This window comes from Hakea prostrata, chromosome 10 (genome assembly GCF_041222555.1).
Source record: "Hakea prostrata isolate BN-2017 chromosome 10, UWA_Hpros_2, whole genome shotgun sequence".
NCBI lineage: Eukaryota > Viridiplantae > Streptophyta > Magnoliopsida > Proteales > Proteaceae > Hakea > Hakea prostrata.
This window is the reverse complement of record NC_142609.1, coordinates 19,920,080-19,938,721: the sequence shown is the minus strand read 5'-3', so window position 1 is coordinate 19,938,721 and position 18,642 is coordinate 19,920,080. Positions and strand designations below refer to the sequence as shown.

Below are 18,642 nucleotides of genomic sequence, written 5' to 3'. Positions count from 1 at the left end.
CGGTACGCTAAAGTAGGGGTATAATGGGAATTTCGATAGCCCAAATGAAGCACTTTGGATTCCCCTGGAGTTGGATAAGGACACTAGCGTGGTTGCAGAGGGAAAATTGCAAAACTGCAAGAGAAAGATGGAGAGGTTTTTCGGCAGCGCGTACCGTGGAGACCCAGGAGTTCCACATGCCGATCCAGAACGATTTCAGAACATATGGATCGGCTCTGCTGCTTTCTCTGTGATCACATTGTTTAATCCATACATGTGGCAGCTCCCCAATCAGCAAAAGTAAGCTCTTTCGTTTCCTCAGCTTCTTCTCCTGTCCAGAATTTGGCTGAATGGGTTTATCTTTCTGCAATTTACTCTTCTTTGTTTTTTAATTATTCTGAAAGGTTTCCATCCCTTTCAGTTTTGGGTATTGAATTCAATCAATATTGCAGTGATGGGTAGAAGTTCTCATTTGGTGTGTTTTTAGTTACTTGTTATTTTGTAGAATTTTGGTACTATACTAGGGTTTTGTGATTGTTAAGAAACGCCTGATTGTTTGAAATCCTACTAGCAGAGGTAAAGAATCAGAAGTTTTGCCTTGCTGGTCTATAGCGTCTTTTTTTTACTAACATTCGAATTGCCCAAGTGGTTGGAGTTTCTATGTTATATTTTATTTGGAGGTGCCTTGCAGGGACTCAGCAAATCAAGAATGTCTAAAATGTTATCTAACTGTAATCAAAAAGTACCCACAGTGATCTTTTTTCTTTTGATCAGCGAAACAGAAATTTTATTTATATATAGATGAGGAAGCATACAACATCAGGTCTTACATGTCATGGCCCAACTGTTTGCTACTATAGAGAGCATACATTCAGAATCTAAGTCCATCTGAGGTAGATGAGCGGAGGTCCCTATTAACAAGCTGCATCAAGTGCGGTAGAAAGTGGTAGGGAAAAGGCTTAGTTGGTTTTGGGATATATATCAATAAATTTTCATGTCTTCAACGGTGATCTTATACAACTTGCTTTTGCAGCTAACTGAGATGAAACCTTAAGGTAATTTAAAAAATCCACTTTTGACTGATTTTGACCAGTCTCAATATTTCAGAAATTTTGATATTTTCAACCAGTATTCACCAGCGCATTCCATGAGTTTTACCCAAAAAATTTGCAAGGCTTTAACCAAATTTTGGTTTCTAGCTGGTTGGATGGTCGCCCACTAAATGTTTTTTGATGCTTAGTGCTTGGATTTTAGTACTGGACGAAACTCAACATAATCCATGATCCTGTTTCACCATTCTACTTTATATTATATGATGGTTCTAGTCAACCTGAAGCCATTCGTATCTTTTCTTTGCACTTCTTGCCAAGTAACTTTGTGGTCTACCCTTTGGTCTTTAAATCTTTGTCCAATCCTTGCTATCAGCTTTGTGTGCCATAGCTACCTTCCTATCTAGTGTGCTAAAGTTGTAGTATTGTAGATAAGAAGCCCTAACCCCATCAAAATATCTAATATTTCTACTTTTCTTTATCATTTTCACATTTTTTTCTTTTCTAGTTTTTTTCTTCCAGTTCACTCCTCATCTCTGTTGGACAAAATTATTTATTTACATGCACCTATGTTGCAATATTCATTCACTTAATAAGTGTGTTATACATGAATGTTCTTTAGGAAAGAATAGAAAGAAGGCTTGAATTAAGATTGTTATTGCTGATTGCAAAGAGCTAACTTGATGAGTGCCAATATTAAGTTGGAGCTGTTTCCCCTGCCCTTTGCTTTCTTGAATCCAAGAAACCCCCATTCAAATCAGACTTGCACCTCATCCATATAACTTAAACTCATCAACAGCTTGACCCCTAAATACACACAAAGCAGCAAACCCAGGATTAAAAAACCCATGACCTTCTATCTTGATTGCAGCCCTTTCCCTCCATCCTAAACCCAGTATCCGCTTTTTTTTATATTAGAGTTTTCTCCAAAGTCTAAATCTTGAATATGTTATTCCAGAGTCTACACATCTGAAATCTATCAATATACAAGGCCTGCCCACCTAGGTTCAATCTAAATTACTGTCCCATCCCATTAGTAAAAGTCATCATCCCACATCTGAACAATTTCACCCATTTGACAAGAACTCCTGAATTGTAATAAAAAAAAAACCATTTTCTGTCTCATCTTTAGTGACCCCATTGTTGAAACTATTACACCCATTAATGCCAACCAAGTTATTCAAGACCAATCTGAAATTGTTTATCTGCATCTCATACACCCCAACCAGAAAACCCAAGGAACCCTAGTTTTCTCCCCATTTGAGTTGGGTTTTTCAAAGATCTTGGTTTTATGTCTCTCACCTCAAGTGAACCTACATCAGCCTCCTTTGTTCTCTGATCAGCTGCATCAGCATGCAACCTCGGACGTCAAGAATCGTTCACTCCTTCTCAAGACAGCAATGGTGCTCAGTTGCAGTCACAGCTGCAGCAGTGATGATTGAGCAGCAGAGGGAGAAGAAGGTATAGGGAGATAACGATATTTGTCTCCCTCCGCTCTTCATCCTAGGAAAACATAATTCTTTGCTTGAAGCAGTCTCAAATTTGCTTCATTCACTGTGGTGGTGGCTTCTAAGTCTTTCAAATGTACGGAGAACATTAGCCTGTCACTCAAGCAACTAGAAAATCGAAACTAAACTTGACAATGTTCTAAATTAGTGACACTGATCTATAAACCATGGTTCCATTAAGATGCAAATTTAGTGCAGCCAGCCTCCTTCTCTTGTGGACCCCCTTGGTGATTCTTCTTATCATTCCCTAAGTCATGTTCGTCCCCACCTTTCCCAGTACCCATTGTCCAGCTTGTGGGGTCTGTTACACCTCCCACAATCTGGGTTGACAGACACAAGAATTTCCAGCCCAGCTTAATGATGGTGGTCCTATTGCCCAATGAGTTGGTTCACTCATGTAACAAGGGTTAGCAAGCATACACACCTCAAATTTTGAGCCCAAAAACATCCCTGAGAACATTGAGCACCTAGGACTGGGTGAACCTGACCAGGGATGTTTTGATCATTTTACCCCCTCTTTTGGGTCGTAGGGTTAGTTAGATGCAAAGTGCTGTTGGGAGTCTACATCTATTTATATTTTTTATTTTGGTTTTGTTTTGATCAAGTCATTAAAGAGTCCTTGTGTAAGTAGGAGTCCCAGTTGGAATCCAATCTTCAAGTTGGATTCAAAATGGAAGTTGGTTATTTGTTTTGCATGTTATCTTTGTTCAGGATTTCACTAGAAGACTCCTTTTTTTAGTTGCTTTGAGAGTCCTCTTTCGAAGTAGTTGAGTTTTAATTGGATTCCATAAGTTGAGGCCAAGTAGGTTTACTAAATTAAAGCAAGTTGGTTCCTTATACAGAGTCCTATGAAATGAGGCTATAAAAAAGCCCTCGGACCTTGTAAACGATTCAGACTGGATTAATAAAATTGAAGAGTGATTTGAAGGCTATTTGGAGTTGTGGGTTCCAAGGAGGAGCTCCACGATTTTTGTCACACCCCACCCGTCGGTCTCGGTTACCCGCCCGACAACCCGTGGGTGCGATCCGTCACAAGATCCAAGGTTTTAGTCTATCAACAATATTTAAGACAAATAAAGATAATCAAGAGCAAAGAATATTCAATAACTGAATTAAATGAATTATAGGAGTCCAAAATACTCCAATATCAAAGGAAAGAAATAAAGAATAAAACAAAAATGAGGGCAGCGAGAATAATTCAAAAGTGTTTATATCAGTTTCTTTCCAGTTTGCTTTTGCTTTTCTAAGTCAATGAACTTAGACTCAAGTTTATTAAGGTGAGGGGTCCTCCAATTCTTCTCCAGTCTCTGTGCGAACTGCCTGACTACCTTTCGCCTCTGACCATCAACCGGTGCGATAAGCGCACTCCATGCACCCGCAGGAACTCCCGCACATGCTATTTCCATCTCCCATTGGCGGTGCCACATCCTCTTCATACGGGATGGTTCCTTCATAGGAAACCAACCCATCTTCAGATATAACTCCTTCTTCTGTGCAAGCTATAAACATACAAAGAATAAAGGAATGAGTTCTAAGAACTTAGTAAGAAACAATCATAAATCTCATCCATCATCCAATAATGCCATGATACAAAAGTAATATGAATAAATGCAAAATATGAATGATACTATGATTTCTAATTATGCAAGTCTCTAACGGTTGACATGCTTTAAGATAAACACCAGCCCTCCTCTGAGTAAGTCTCAACACTCTGATCCGGCAAGGACTGGTTACCTCTGTAGGGATCCAGGGAAAGTCCACACCTGGCTCACAAACCATGGTTAGGGGTTAAGTCCACACTCTCTTACCACGACCATTGGTAATGAGTACTGGCGCATGTCGGGGTTTCTAATCCAATGCAAGGTCATAATGGTTACATGAAATCCAGATACATCCCCTATGGCACCAACCAACTCGGTTCAGTATCCTTTGCAACCTAGGAGTAAGAATCCTCACAGACTAGCTACCTCTGTTGGATTCCACTCCTTAACCCTATGGTCATCCACATATTATTGGGGCGGATGCTCTCATGATTCCTCACGACACTCGGTCCGGTCCTTGGACATCCATGAGCTCAACCCTAACATATGCAACCCTACCATTTATATGACTAACAGTGGATCACCAAGTCTCATCACTGTCATCACGGGTCACTCAGTTTCAATCCCCCTACCAAAAGGGTAGTAGCATGTGGGGTACCTAGCCATGCAATCTAGACTCATCCTAATAATGTCATCAATTAATCATGATAGTGCTGAAGGTATCAGCAGGCATGTGTCCCATTCCACAACCTTCTGATATCACCAGCCAAGATATCCCAAAAGGAACACCCCAACTATCATAACCATATACCAATTACCATAATCATATAACATTCACAATTCACCAGATAATTATGAAATCAAGGCAAACAGCAGTAGTATATCAGAATTAAATACAACTACAGCAGCATACAACAATAGAAATTAAGACTAACAACCATCAGATTAACATGTTCAAGTATATGTAGATAGATAAGATAGATTGTCCTTACTTGCATATAATTGGAATGTCCAGTAAAATGGAATCCAGTAACTATTAGAAGACTTTTCTTTCAAACAGTAAACACCTAAACACAGGGTTATTAGAATATATAAGTCGCATGAATCAATTTGAATCAGAACCAAAATCCAATTGGTCACTGTTTACCAGCCGGTCGCTTAGGTTGAGCGACCGCCACTAATGACCGCCCCAAAAACAATGAGTTTCAATCCAAAACTCAGGCTTCTGATTACTCAATTTCAATCCGGATTTCGAGTAATCTTGACCTAAGTCTCGAATCAAACGCTCCCTAAGCCAAAAGGGTGAGGGAAAACTAACCATTACCATCAATTGATTACCCATAACCCTCCCCTTGACTGGAATAACCGTAAACAAAACCCTATTTCCGTGAGATGGTTAATCCAGTCAAGGGGAGGGTTATGGGTAATCTATTGATGGTAATGGTTAGTTTTCCCTCACCCTTTTGGCTTAGGGAGTGTTTGATTCGAGACTTAGGTCAAGATTACTCGAAATCTGGATTGAAATTGAGTAATCAGAAGCCTGAGTTTCGGATTGAAACTCATTGTTTTTGGGGTGATCACTAGTGGCGGTCGCTCAACCTAAGCGACCGGCTGGTAAACAGTGACCAATTGGATTTTGGTTCTGATCCAAATTGATTCATGTGACTTATATATTCTAATAACCCTGTGTTTAGGTGTTTACTGTTTGAAAGAAAAGTCTTCTAATAGTTACTGGATTCCATTTTACGGACATTCCAATTATATGCAAGTAAGGACAATCTATCTTATCTATCTACATATACTTGAACATGTTAATCTGATGGTTGTTAGTCTTAATTTCTATTGTTGTATGTTGTTGTAGTTGTATTTAATTCTGATATACTACTGCTGTTTGCCTTGATTTCATAATTATCTAGTGAATTGTGAATGTTATATGGTTATGATAGTTGGGATATTTTGGCTGGTGATATCAGAAGGTTGTGGAATGGGACACATGCCTGCTGATACCTTCAGCACTATCATGATTAATTGATGACATTATTAGGATGAGTCTAGATTGCATGGCTAGGTACCCCACATGCTACTACCCTTTCGGTAGGGGGATTGAAACCGAGTGACCCGTGATGACAGTGATGAGACTTGGTGGTCCACTGTTAGTCATATAAATGGTAGGGTTGCATATGTTAGGGTTGGGCTCATGGATGTCCAAGGACCGGACCGGGTGTCGCGAGGAATCATGAGAGCATCCGCCCCAATAATATGTGGATGACCAGGGTTAAGGAGTGGAGTCCAACAGAGGTAGCTAGTCTGTGAGGATTCTGACTCCTAGGTTGCAAAGGATACTGAACCGAGTTGGTTGGTGCCATAGGGGATGTATCTCGACTTCATGTAACCATTATGACCTTGCATTGGATTAGAAGCCCGACATGCGCCAGTACTCATTACCAATGGTCGTGGTAAGAGAGTGTGGACTTAACCCCTAATCATGGTTTGTGAGCCAGGTGTGGACTTTCCCTGGATCCCTACAGAGGTAACCAGTCCTTGCCGGATCAGAGTGTTGAGACTTACCCAGAGGAGGGCTGGTGTTTATCTTAAAGCATGTCAACCGTTAGAGACTTGCATAGTATCATTCATATTACTTTTGTATCATGGCATTATTGGATGATGGATGAGATTTATGATTGTTTCTTACTGAGTTCTTTAGAACTCATTCCTTTATTCTTTGTATGTTTATAGCCTGCACAGAAGGAGTTATATCTGAAAATGGGTTGGTTTCCTATGAAGGAACCATCCCGTATGAAGAGGATGTGGCACCGCCAGTGGGAGATGGAAATAGCATGTGCGGGAGTTCCTCGGGTGCATGGAGTGCGCTTATCGCACCGGTTGATGGTCAGAGGCGAAAGGTAGTCAGGCAATTCGCACAGAGACTGGAGAAGAATTGGAGGACCCCTCACCTTATTAAACTTGAGTCTAAGTTCATTGACTTAGAAAAGCAAAAGCAAACTGGAAAGAAACTGATATAAACACTTTTGAATTATTCCGCTGCCCTCATTTTTGTTTTATTCTTTATTTCTTTCCTTTGATATTGGAGTATTTTGGACTCCTGTAATTCATTTAATTCAGTTATTGAATATTCTTTGCTCTTGATTATCTTTATTTGTCTTAAATATTGTTGATAGACTAAAACCTTGGATCTTGTGACGGATCGCACCCACGGGTTGTCGGGCGGGTAACCGAGACCGACAGGTGGGGTGTGACAATTTTGGGTTTGAAGTTTCTGCAATGTTCTCATTCTTCTTCTTCTGAAGCCTGCGGCAGCCTTGTGACGTCCCTTACAGCAGCCTAGAGTGAACCAGTCCACTCTCTAACAAGTAAAGTAAGTACAATCCCCTACCCCATTCCCAATTCAATTCCCCAGCCTACTGCTAATTGCAGACCACCCTCCCTCTTCTTCTTCCCCCATGGCAGCAGCCTTCCTCCCCTACATAAAACCCTCGAATCCCCCATTGCCGTTCCCTATTAACCCTCTCCTAGGATCACGCCTCTCTCTTCTCTTACTTCTAAAACTACCTTCTTAGTTGCAGAATTTTCCTGCAATTCATATTCCTCACATAAACCCTAAACCTTAATATCATTAAAAAACACTAACCCAAACTCAGCCCTTTTGCCTTCGACTCCCACCCTATCCTAACCCTAGAATTCTAGAAGGCTTAGAAAATTACAGAACCCTAGCTTCCAAAACTTTGCAATTACAGCCCTATTTAGAAAGAGAAAATTCTCCTTCAATTTCAGACTCATCCCTAGCTTGGCCGAACCCTAGTTCCTCTCTTAATAACCCTTAACCCACTCAATACCTGGACCAAGGGTGGGGAACTAATTTAGACCTTGCCACAGGGATCCTACTGTGTTTTGGGAAGTTTAGCTGCTCTTCATTGACATTCAGACCTGGACAGCAAGGATCAAACCCAAATTGACCTATTGTGAGAATATTAAAGAAGGTTAGTTGTCGTCCTCAACTTCCAGGCCTAAGCAGCAGGGTTATAAGCCTTTATATGCTGCTGTTCTCTAAGATTTTGATCCAAACAGCAAGGTTTTCAACCTAGGCTGCCTGCTGCTTCTTAGAAAAGATCCTCCTACTGCCCCTGTAACCCAGGGTTACATCATTCACCAATTGGCTAAGTGAACCAGCCCTCTTCTTATGTTTTGTTCTAGCACACTGTTTGCCAAGAAATTTGCCTTGTGCATCAAGTAGAAGTGTGAAGACACATGAAAGGAAATATAAAGAAGGAAAGCATCACAGGGTGCCTTATGATGGAAGGCACGTGAAGTCAATAGGATTCCATTAATATTTTGGTCTAGGAATCTTATGGAAGTCCATGTTCATCATATGCTTTGGTGCTAAGGAACCTGTGGATTCAGGTTCATTTATTTTAGAAGTCTCTTGTACCAAAGGAGTTTTTCATGATGTGAGCCTACTATTTGGATATTTGGTGGGGGTGCCTAATGAATTCTTGAAGAAGAGGAAGCGATTGATGTAACCTCACTGGGGTGAGGTCAAAATCTAGGATCTAATAATGAGAATCAGCAGGCCATTAGGGTTTTCAAAACCTTGCAGTTAGGATTTAGGGCTGTTTAGGGGTTAACGGTTTGTAGGGATGGCTTACTAGATTAGGCTAGGGTTTGGATGTCTAGAGTGAATGAGATACAGACCTGTACCTTGCTGTTTCTGGTTTCAGATCTGCATTCCAGAAATCCAAAGTTTTGGGAAATTAGGGCTTAGATTAGGGTTTGGTTGGTCCGGTAGGGCTGAAATTGGGATGGAAGGTCACTAGGGTTGAGGGGATGAGGTTCCTAAACTTTGGGATAGATCTAATGGTTAGATTGGTGTATGCTTGACCTTGAATTTTGGGTCTCTAGAAAATCCAAGAATTCAAGAAAATTCAAGGAAGAAAAGGGTGATATGGGGATTATTAGGGCTAAGGTTGGGATCGGAATCTAGGGGAGGAGAGAAGGTGAGATTTCCTAAAGGGAATGGGATTTGGTGGAGGGTGTTTGGTGAGCAAGAAGAGGTGCTGTAGGGATGAGGAAAGGAGATAATGGGTGTGATGGTAGGCGAAGAAGAGAAGGGGTGGGAATGTTTGCTTACTAGATTAGGAGGCTGTGGATGAAGACTGAAAGAAAGAGAAACAATCAACCAAGCTGTCACTAGCCCTTCTTGCATTAGAAACTCCCAAGGACCCTATACGAACCTTAGTCTCCTTCAATCAATTTTTTATTCAACATAAACTTATCTGTTAACATATATGGGCTGTATTTATAGCCTATAGTGAAGGACTCATACTTGGAATCAACTTTGAAAGCAAAACAAATAAGAACTTCTAAAATAATTAGTACTCATACACCAATTATCCTTAGATTAGAATGATTCTAATTACACAATAAGAGTAGGAATAGACTTTTGGTGAAACTTGGACTGTTGGACAACAACTAAAAGAACACGGTCTGAGATCTTGGTCCCATCAAGTGTCTCAATCTCTCAAAAAATTGAGATCTCATTAGACCTCGGTGGGAAATCTGGTAAAAATCCCCAGTCAACTCAACCAACTTGAGGGCCCATCTTGGTGGGTATTAGGGTCTATTTTGGGCTGGAATTTGTTATTTAGCCTATTTTAGGCCTTCTAAACATAGTTGTGGCCTTTAGATACATGAGAAAACAGGTGTATGTATGAGTCCCAACTAGACCCGAACTTTTAAATCAATATGTTGAAGGAGTGAACATGCAAGCTTATAAAACATGAAGCACACAACCATTACTTGATATAAATGAAAACAAAAAGGTTTAAAGTCAAATAACACATTAAGCATCTTCAATTGTCACGATTTCACATTACAATATTCGTGTACTTATAAGTTACATCATGAGAGTAAATGAGTAAAATCATTGACTAAGTAATTCCTCCAACTGTGCTTCACCAGCACCAGCACCACCTCCACCAGTGTAGAGCATAATTTTGAAGTTTTGGAAGAACACTCACTTTGCTTTAAGATTGGCTTCAAAATCAGTAGATCTTTGTCATAGGTGAGCTGGATAGTTTGTTGATGCAGCCTAGGTAGCGATTCAACCAACATTCTGGCAAAAATCTGACCAAAACACCAATACCAGCAAAGTTAAAAGAAGCATCAAGACAAGGTGAGATGATTTGAGATCTTGAACAAGATGTGGTATTCTAAAAACTAGGGTTCAATCGAGATCTTGCGAGATATGAGATTTCGAGTTTACTGAGATCTTGTCTGACATTTTTATATTTCTGGGATCGTCTTAATCCACATGACATCTTGTCTCAACATCTCAAAAACCGAGATCTTGTGAGACCTTGGACCATGTAAACAATCCTGCTAAATAAAGCTCCTAACTAGACTAGGACTCTTACTTAAGGACTGATTTGAATAGAAAAACAAAGGGATAATTACTATTGTCCCCCTATACTTTGGTTTTATTACTAATCAAACCTCCTTTATGAAATTACTATTGCCCCCCTCACGTCTAACGGTATTAAGTGGTTGTTAACATTGAATATGTGATGTCTATTTTGCCTTTCATTAAAATTAAGAAATCAAAAAGATGACATTACCTTCATTTATAGAAATTATATATTGAATGCCAATTATATCTTTAAAATCTTATATTTTAGAATCAATTTTGGATTTGAAAGAGTACCTGTTGTCTTCATTTAAAATGTGATGAAGACCCAGATCAAGAAAGTTTGTGAATGAATTACCTCGTGAGATCTTGCTTCTTCGTCCCTAAATCTATCAAAATGTGCATCATGGTAAAGACGAATTTTTCACCAGTATAAATTTAAGTTCTAACAACAGGAGCAGTGATCTAAGAGAAAAGAAATGAATCTCTCTGTGTGTTGTAATTCTTGGAATTTACACAAACGAACAAAACAACAATGATCTATGTTGCAACGTGATACTTGTTAATGGGGGTCTTACTATTGCACTAACAAATATAAATCATATAGATTTTCAAGTAAGGTTCATCTTGGAAGTGTTGTCCTAAAATTATTTTTCTTTTTGTTTTCTTCTGAGAATTTAATTCGAGGATTGGTGGGACCACATGCTTATGGTTGTTGAAACTCATGCTCCACTTAAATTTTTCACAATCATAATGATGGAAGTTTTACAAACAAATTAAGCATATAAGATGTTAATTGATAGGAAATTTGGTAACATGCACAATGGTTAGCATATATTAGGTGATTTTAAATTTCCAACTTTGATTTAAATTTGATATTTTCTCATATTTAGTTTCTATTTTGAGCTTTATTGAATCACATCTTTTTTTTATTCGGTGGTTTCTTTGTAGAGAAGAAAAATCACATATTTCCTTTATTTGGTGGTTTCTTTTTAGAGAATAAAATGGATTTAAGGTTAATTTTTTTCCATGGTTAATTATAGGTAGTTTTATAACTTGACAAAAAGGTAAATAAGTAAAGAGATGACACTAAGGTTATTTTTGGGATTTTGAAAAAATATATAGATGCCACAATCATCAGTAAAGTAATGGAGCTTAATGGTAGGGGCCATTAGTAATTGTAGACAAAGTAAAAGGTTGGATTTATAAATTTTAAAAAGTACAGGGGATAAAGTAGTAATAAAATCAAAGTATATGGGGGGGCAACAGTAATTATCCCAAAAATAAAAATAGAACTAGACTTCTAATATAATTATGCATCTAACAAGACCGACTTAGAGTGGAATAGGGCTGGCAACAATGACCAAAATGTCCCTATTGATCAAAAAATGCTCCGTGCTGCTGGCTGAGCCTCAGGGTTTTACAGAACTACCCTAGGCCTTCCTGGGGTCTTCATGGGGGTGGCCGTGAGTCCTACATCGCAATTACCATGTTTGATCATGCATGTCTTCTTTTTAGGGAATTCTCTTCCCTTCAGAGAACACTTCCTGTTTTTTCTGTAACTTTGACAGAGCCCCGCTGCACCTTGGTATTATTGAGAAAGTATTTCTTTGTCTAACAATTACTATTTGCTGGATTTTCATCAAGTTTAATGGCTTCTAGTATGACAATCTCAAGATTGTGTGCCATGTGCCACAAAAACTGTGAAAACTTGACACAGTATATAATTTACATCGTGTAGCTAAATCTTGGCAAAACTGCAGTATCAAGCTAGAGGAAACCTCACAGGAGTTGAGTACAAATTTTCAACTGGCTTTCTGACAATAGTTCGGAAATTTTTGGTAGTGTCGTGAGGGACTCCACCCAGAAGCAGTGCTAGCTCAAGTGATTGGGAAAAGTCCTAATCAAAATAGTATTCCCCTCTCCTTATGTTTTTTCTGCCTTTATGTTTTATTTGTTTCCTAATCTAATTTGTACTCCATCCCCAATTGGAAAAAACGGTAACACTTAGTTGAGATTCAGGAGCAATCCTGGGTCTACATGGTATCAGAGCTACGCCAAATTTGTTCCCCTGCGTACGAGAAAAGTAATGAAGGATTCCTCCCAAACCTCAACCGGAGCAAGGTATTTTGCTCCAATCTGCAACTGACTTATTCTTCTTCCCACGGTAGACCCTGATGACCCGCTCTACCTGAGAAACCTGAGAAACCCATTGCAAGCACCTCCAAGGACTACATAAAAGGATCTGAAAACCAGTTGCGTTTTTAGACCCCGGGAGGAGCCCCGGGGGGGGGGGTCTGGTGATGGTAAAACAGTGGTTGTCCCCCTCACCTATTACCTGTGAAGGATCCCATCTCAGACTTACATAGAACCATCCTAGATGGTTCAAATAACCTTGTTACTAAGTTGAAGTTCTATTTTTCCTGTTGTAGCTTAGCAGTTATTATCTCATTACAATGGGTGAACGAACAACAAGAATCTTTGATTGTACTTCGCAAGTACCAATTGGTGTTGTAATTAATTATATGCTAAGTTTGACCCAAATAGTTCAGTAGGGTTTGCTACACACAATTTGGGAGAAGATGACTACATCAGAATCAACTAAAACCATAGACCCTATATCTACTACAACTGAAAGCCCTGATAAGACTGATAACCAGCCCTCGTACAATCCTAGATGGTTCAAATTACTTAATGTGGCCAAGAAAAGGAAAAAACCCTAGATCAGCACAAGATCGATGGCTTGCACATAATTCTCTGGTAGTAGTATTCCTAATTAGATCTATGAAACTAAAGTTACACCAAACCTTCCTTTTATTGGAGATTGCTGCTAGTATTTGGACTGCTGCACAAAAGACTTATAGGGAAGTTGGAAGTAGGGTTCAGGACAGTTCAGGTCTGTGAGGTTCATTAAAAAAGTTCATGAGACCATGCAGACTGATGTCACTCGGATGTGAACAAGGGCCCTCCCCCAGGGTCTCGGCCCCAAGGCCCAACCAAGATGGAGCACCGATGGCTGGCTGAACCTGTAGGGGCAATTTGATCATTTTTAGCCCTAATTAGTTGCTGATTTTATTTTCAAAAGTTTTGTTTTATTTTTCTTACTCCAATTCTATCTTGAAATCTTAGTTAAGTTAGTTGTTGAGTTCTAGTGTCTTATGGAAGCTTTCTTTTAAGTAGGACTTTTTAGGATAATTTAGGTCTTTTATTTCAAGTCAAGTGCTTTTATTTTATGTGGCTGTTATTTAACTGGGGCAGATGCCTCCTAAAGAGTAACGGAGGTGTGCGAAGGTAGGCTCAAGCGTCTATTCTGCTCGTGAGCGTAAGGGTAAAAGCCTGCCTGACTGTGAGACCGACTGGTCAAACAGAGACGAAAGTCGGCCATAGTGATCCGGGAGTCCCGTGTGGAAGGGCTCTCACTCAATAGATCAAAGGTACGCCGGGGATAACAGGCTGATGACTCCCAAGAGCTCTTATCGACGGAGTAGGGTATCCTAACCTCTAAGGAAAACCCTAGTAGATTAGTTTCTAATCCCTAGTTGAGTCCAAGTCAATTTCCCAGCTACAGTTAGGTGCTTTCCTTCTTGATGTAAGGCTTATAAAATAAGCCATTCTCTTCATCGTAAAAGCAGCCTGCATTGAATAAAGAATTGAAGAAATCTTGGAGGAAAATAGGTTGTGGCCTTCTTGGGAAGGCCATGGCAGATTCTTAGTTTCTTGTATTCAAGTGCAGCATAGATCTCCAAGAACCAGCAGTCACCATCTTCAACAGCAGCCCCACCAAGTGAGTCCAACACCCCTTGCCTCTCCCCAATCTCCTAACTCCATTGCCGCCCTCCCCCTTCCATTCCTTTTCTTGTGCAGCCTAGGAGACCCCAACCCCTCCCTTCATAGCCCCTCAGAACCCTGCCCTCCACGATCCATCCTAACCCCCTCCCCCCACCCCTGCGATCCTTCCTAGAATGCTGCAGCAACCCACCCCACCCCACCCCCAACCCTAAAAACCCCCGTGATCCGTCCTAGAACCCTGCAGCAACCACTTTCCACCCCCCCCCCCCCCAAAAAAAAAAAAGACTTTTTTTTCCTTGGCTTCCTTTCTCTCTCTGTCGATCTCTCGACTTGCGGCAACCAGAAAACAGAAAAGAAAAGGAAAAAGAAAGAAAAAGAGGCCCAAGATCTTCAAAACCCTTCCCAAAACTTTCCCAAAACCATAAATTCTTCTTTATCTTTGATCCATCCCATGAATCATTGCCACAATCTTCCCTAGTCATCCCAAATTAGATTAATCCTTTTCATCCCATATTAGTTTGTAATAACTCTTACCCTACCATATTGATCGAAAATCATCCCATGGGGGATTTAGTAAAACCCTAGCAACCTATTAGAATTTGGTGAATATTTGGTGGAAGCTTTTGGGCTAATCCTAAATTTTGGTGCATTACTTCAAAGAATTCTAACCTAAAGTTGGGTTACATAACACTCTCTCAATACTACAACACTCTTAGTGCACTATGGTAGAAGATTGACCATTGCGACACATTCCAGCCAAATAATGGGGATGATATTGCATCCTATCGCAAGCACCATGATGAGGCCTGAGTATATGATTTCCTAGCAAGACTTAATGTTGGGTATGACCCTATCCGGCTTCAGATTCACAGTTGAGATCCCTTTCCTACACTACAGGAATCATATGCTTTTGTTCACACTAAAGATTGTCTCCGTGCTGCAATGCTCCCTCTTTTTGCACCTGATAGGTGAGCCCTTCAGACTCAAAGTGGAAATAGTAAAGAGTTACCAAAGGTAGTTATCAGATGTGAACATTGTGGTAAACCATGGCATACAAAAGAAAAGTGTTGGAAACTACACTAGAAGCCTATAGAGATTGAAGCACAAAGAAAGGCTTGTCATAAAAAGAACAGGGGACATACTCAAGCCAATCAAACTGAAACCGACTCCACAACTTCCATTAAAGCTGACACGTTCTCAAAGCTCTCCAATGAGGAACTGCAAACTCTTTGTCGGATACTACAAGCTGCCCCCACTACCATTACATCTAGAACTATCTCTACTACATCTAGTCATTGAGTGGGGTTTCCGGCTTAATATCTTTATGAGTTATGTTCTTACGTCTCATGATTCCTTTTTCAAGCTGTCTTTTATTAAGATTTGCAATGTAATGAAAAGTAAACTGATTTTCTTTCCTATTTTGTAACTATATTAGGTCCACATGAGTGAATTATTTTTATTTTTCAAAGGTTACTGACAATGTTTATTATTTACTGATTCCCGTGAGCTCATTTGCATGATACATGATCTTAATGTCATTTATGACATTCTGTTTTCATTGGTGCACCTAAGGAAGTGACTAGATGGTCTAAAATGGAAGATCCATAAATGGTTACACTTTTGGAGTGATGTGTGGATTTAATCTGTTTAGACTGCTTTTGTTTGAAAATTAAAGGGTCGGCTTAGCTTAATCACCACTTACCGGAGGAGCTGTTTTTGAAGTACATTAATTTTCATCGGAAACTGACTTCCCTATATATAAATGTATTCATGTGTCCATCTTGTACACTTCTGCCTTACCATTATGACCAATGCCAAATACTGCCAGCCACTATTCACATTTTACTTCTTGATGTCTTACACAACACTTGGCATCCAGTTGGCATGACAAGGCAATGTTATTTGAGCAATACCACTTGAAGAAAGCAATGGAGAAAAAGCAGCCCTATAAGTACAAGGTATGGACTCTGACTTATAGACTTCAGCCTGTAAATGAGTTTCTTAACTATAAGGTACAGGTGTATTAGGTTCATAGAGTTTGTCTGGGGTTGGAGCTTTCTCATGAGTCGGTTGTTTCTGCTCCTTCATTGATTGTTGATTCATTATAATGTCCTTTCTTGTTGCAGTGGAACCAATACATGGACAAGGACTCACGCGATTCTTATTATTTCAACTGGCCCGTCTACTTTCCCTAGATATTCTTGGCTCGCGTATCTTGTTTTTTTTGTTTTGTTGTTATAGAATGTTAATGGACACCATATGGATCTATCTATCCTATGGCTTCTTCTTTTCTTTTATTAGGTGAGACTTACTGGATCCTCAAAAGTGGTGTATATTCTATCTTTGATTGTTAAGCTCACATGAAACATCATTGCTATCAGTGAGGATGCCTCTATGAAGCAATTGTGGTATAGTGGGGCTGTGCTCAGGGAATCTAGAACTAATTCTCTTCCCGCCCCCACGTCCCCTCTTTTTTCCCCCTCTCTCCCCCCCCCCTCGCATAAGTCATTTCTTACCATGGTGCTTGGGAACTTATGCTAGATATTTTTTTGCAAGGATTCATCTTTTGAGGGTTTGATTAAAAAAAGAGAAAATTGCATCAGCATCCCAAAACGGAAGTGTTAAGACACTAACACTTTCCACTATATATTTGAAAAACACAGACAGTTCAAACACCCTCAAAATATTTTAAAGAACAAATTTGCATAAAGATAAATTTGTCTAGGGCCATTATGAGATTTTAGAGCAATAAGCATGGTTCATTCCTTCACTCGAGTCAATCAATTGAAACTTTGCATATTCTATTTTTCTTTAACTTTGAGGAAAAATATTAGTAACATGGATTACTCAATTGGTAATACCAACACCTCCAAGTAAAGAGGTTGTGGATTCGACTCTCACTAACGGCATTTGTAATATCTTTATCCCTTGTACATAAAAAAAAATTTGGGGGGGGGAGGGGAGTTGTAGTAAAAGAATTTATTAGAAGGAAAGTTTCAAATTAATTTAGCTAGTCACAAATATCCATAGTGTAAAGGTGAAACTAGGAGTGTAAACGGACCGGATTCGGATCAGATAATGGTATATCCATATCCGCATCCTATTATATTCAGACGGATTCAGATAATATCCTAATGGTTTTTGGGACGGATTCGTCGGATTCGGATGATAATTGGATAGTTATTTTCTTAAGTAGATTCTTCTAAATGGGCATGAATATAGATTAAATACAAGTTTTCGACTACTGTTTACATCTTTACTTTTTTATTTGTGAGGGTTAGGTTTGAAATTTAAGAATTTAACAACTTCGGTAGCTGTTTTATTAGAAAATCTAGAAAAATAATCACATATCATAGGTAACATTTATAAAAATAAGAATAATAAGTCTAAATAAGAAACTTAATCGGATAATTTTTTCGGACGGATAATAATCGGTAAGAAAGGGGTATACCATATCCGCATCCTATTAATAATCGGACGGATCGGATACCCCTAAATGGATGCGGATGCGAATTCAGAAACGGATTTCGGTTATCCATTTACACCCTTAGGTGAAACCAACTTTAACACATCTTTCTTCTCTTGCTGCATGCCACATGATCTGGTTTGGTTCACATCTAAATTTTGCCTGATGATGGGATTAAGCCATTCCTTCTATTAATTGTTGAAAAACTAGGATGCTTTTATTGAAAAAACATCATTTGTTGTGCACAAGTCTCTACTATACACAAAATTTAAAAATAAGCTTTAATCTCAGCCAGTTATTTGGTACAAAAATGCATTGTTGTGCACAATAGAGAGATGTGCACATCAAAGGATTTTTTTTCGCCTTTATCAACAATGATAAAAAGCTAACTTAGATCCATCTCTCCTTTACTTCTTACCTCATCTAGTACATTTGAAGATATAAAAACAACTTAATTTTCAGATAAATGCATTAGTCTGCTAATGAACTTATATTAGTGTTGCGTCTAGAACTTCTTCGAGGGCCGGATACTGAGATGATCACCTTAAGAGCTCTACAGCCAAGTTGGAATAACTAAGATGCCTGCACTCATAAAGAAAACAAGAACGGTCCGGCCAAGTTTTGGCTGGGGAACCGCCTCCGACGCCCAAGTCAGCCTAGGCAACAATAAGAGTTCTTGAGAGAGTTCTCAAGAACGTAATGAATAATTGATCAGATGAATCTCGTACCTTTCTCCATGTAGGATGTGGGTTTATATAGAAGTTACCTGGAGGCTGCGCTTCCTTGAGTTTCGGATCGTCAGTTGAAGAGTGAGTGGAATATCTTTGGAGTTACGGCTCCTTCTTTGTCGGACCAGATAGAGCCGTTATCCGATGACTCATCTCCCCAA

General features: G+C 39.4%; 1 protein-coding gene across 1 annotated transcript; it reads left to right on the top strand.

Moving 5' to 3' along the window:
- The first annotated feature begins 77 nt into the window (after nucleotides 1-77).
- LOC149002257 (actin T1-like protein) lies at nucleotides 78-16,757 on the top strand. Its single transcript, XM_089138427.1, has 3 exons — nucleotides 78-279; nucleotides 16,167-16,245; nucleotides 16,414-16,757. Exons 1-3 carry the CDS (start codon nucleotides 128-130, stop codon nucleotides 16,480-16,482), a joined length of 300 nt encoding a protein of 99 aa, XP_088994553.1. The 5' UTR covers nucleotides 78-127; the 3' UTR covers nucleotides 16,483-16,757.
- Nucleotides 16,758-18,642: the final 1,885 nt, after the last annotated feature.

Excerpts from the sequence above, each read along its gene's own strand:
- LOC149002257 (XM_089138427.1), top strand. The coding sequence starts at position 128 with ATGGAGAGGTTTTTCGGCAGCGCGTACCGTGGAGACCCAGGAGTTCCA. Across the intron at positions 280-16,166 it reads CAGCTCCCCAATCAGCAAAA|TTGGCATGACAAGGCAATGT; the intron begins GTAAGCTCTTTC and ends CTTGGCATCCAG. Across the intron at positions 16,246-16,413 it reads AGCAGCCCTATAAGTACAAG|TGGAACCAATACATGGACAA; the intron begins GTATGGACTCTG and ends TTCTTGTTGCAG.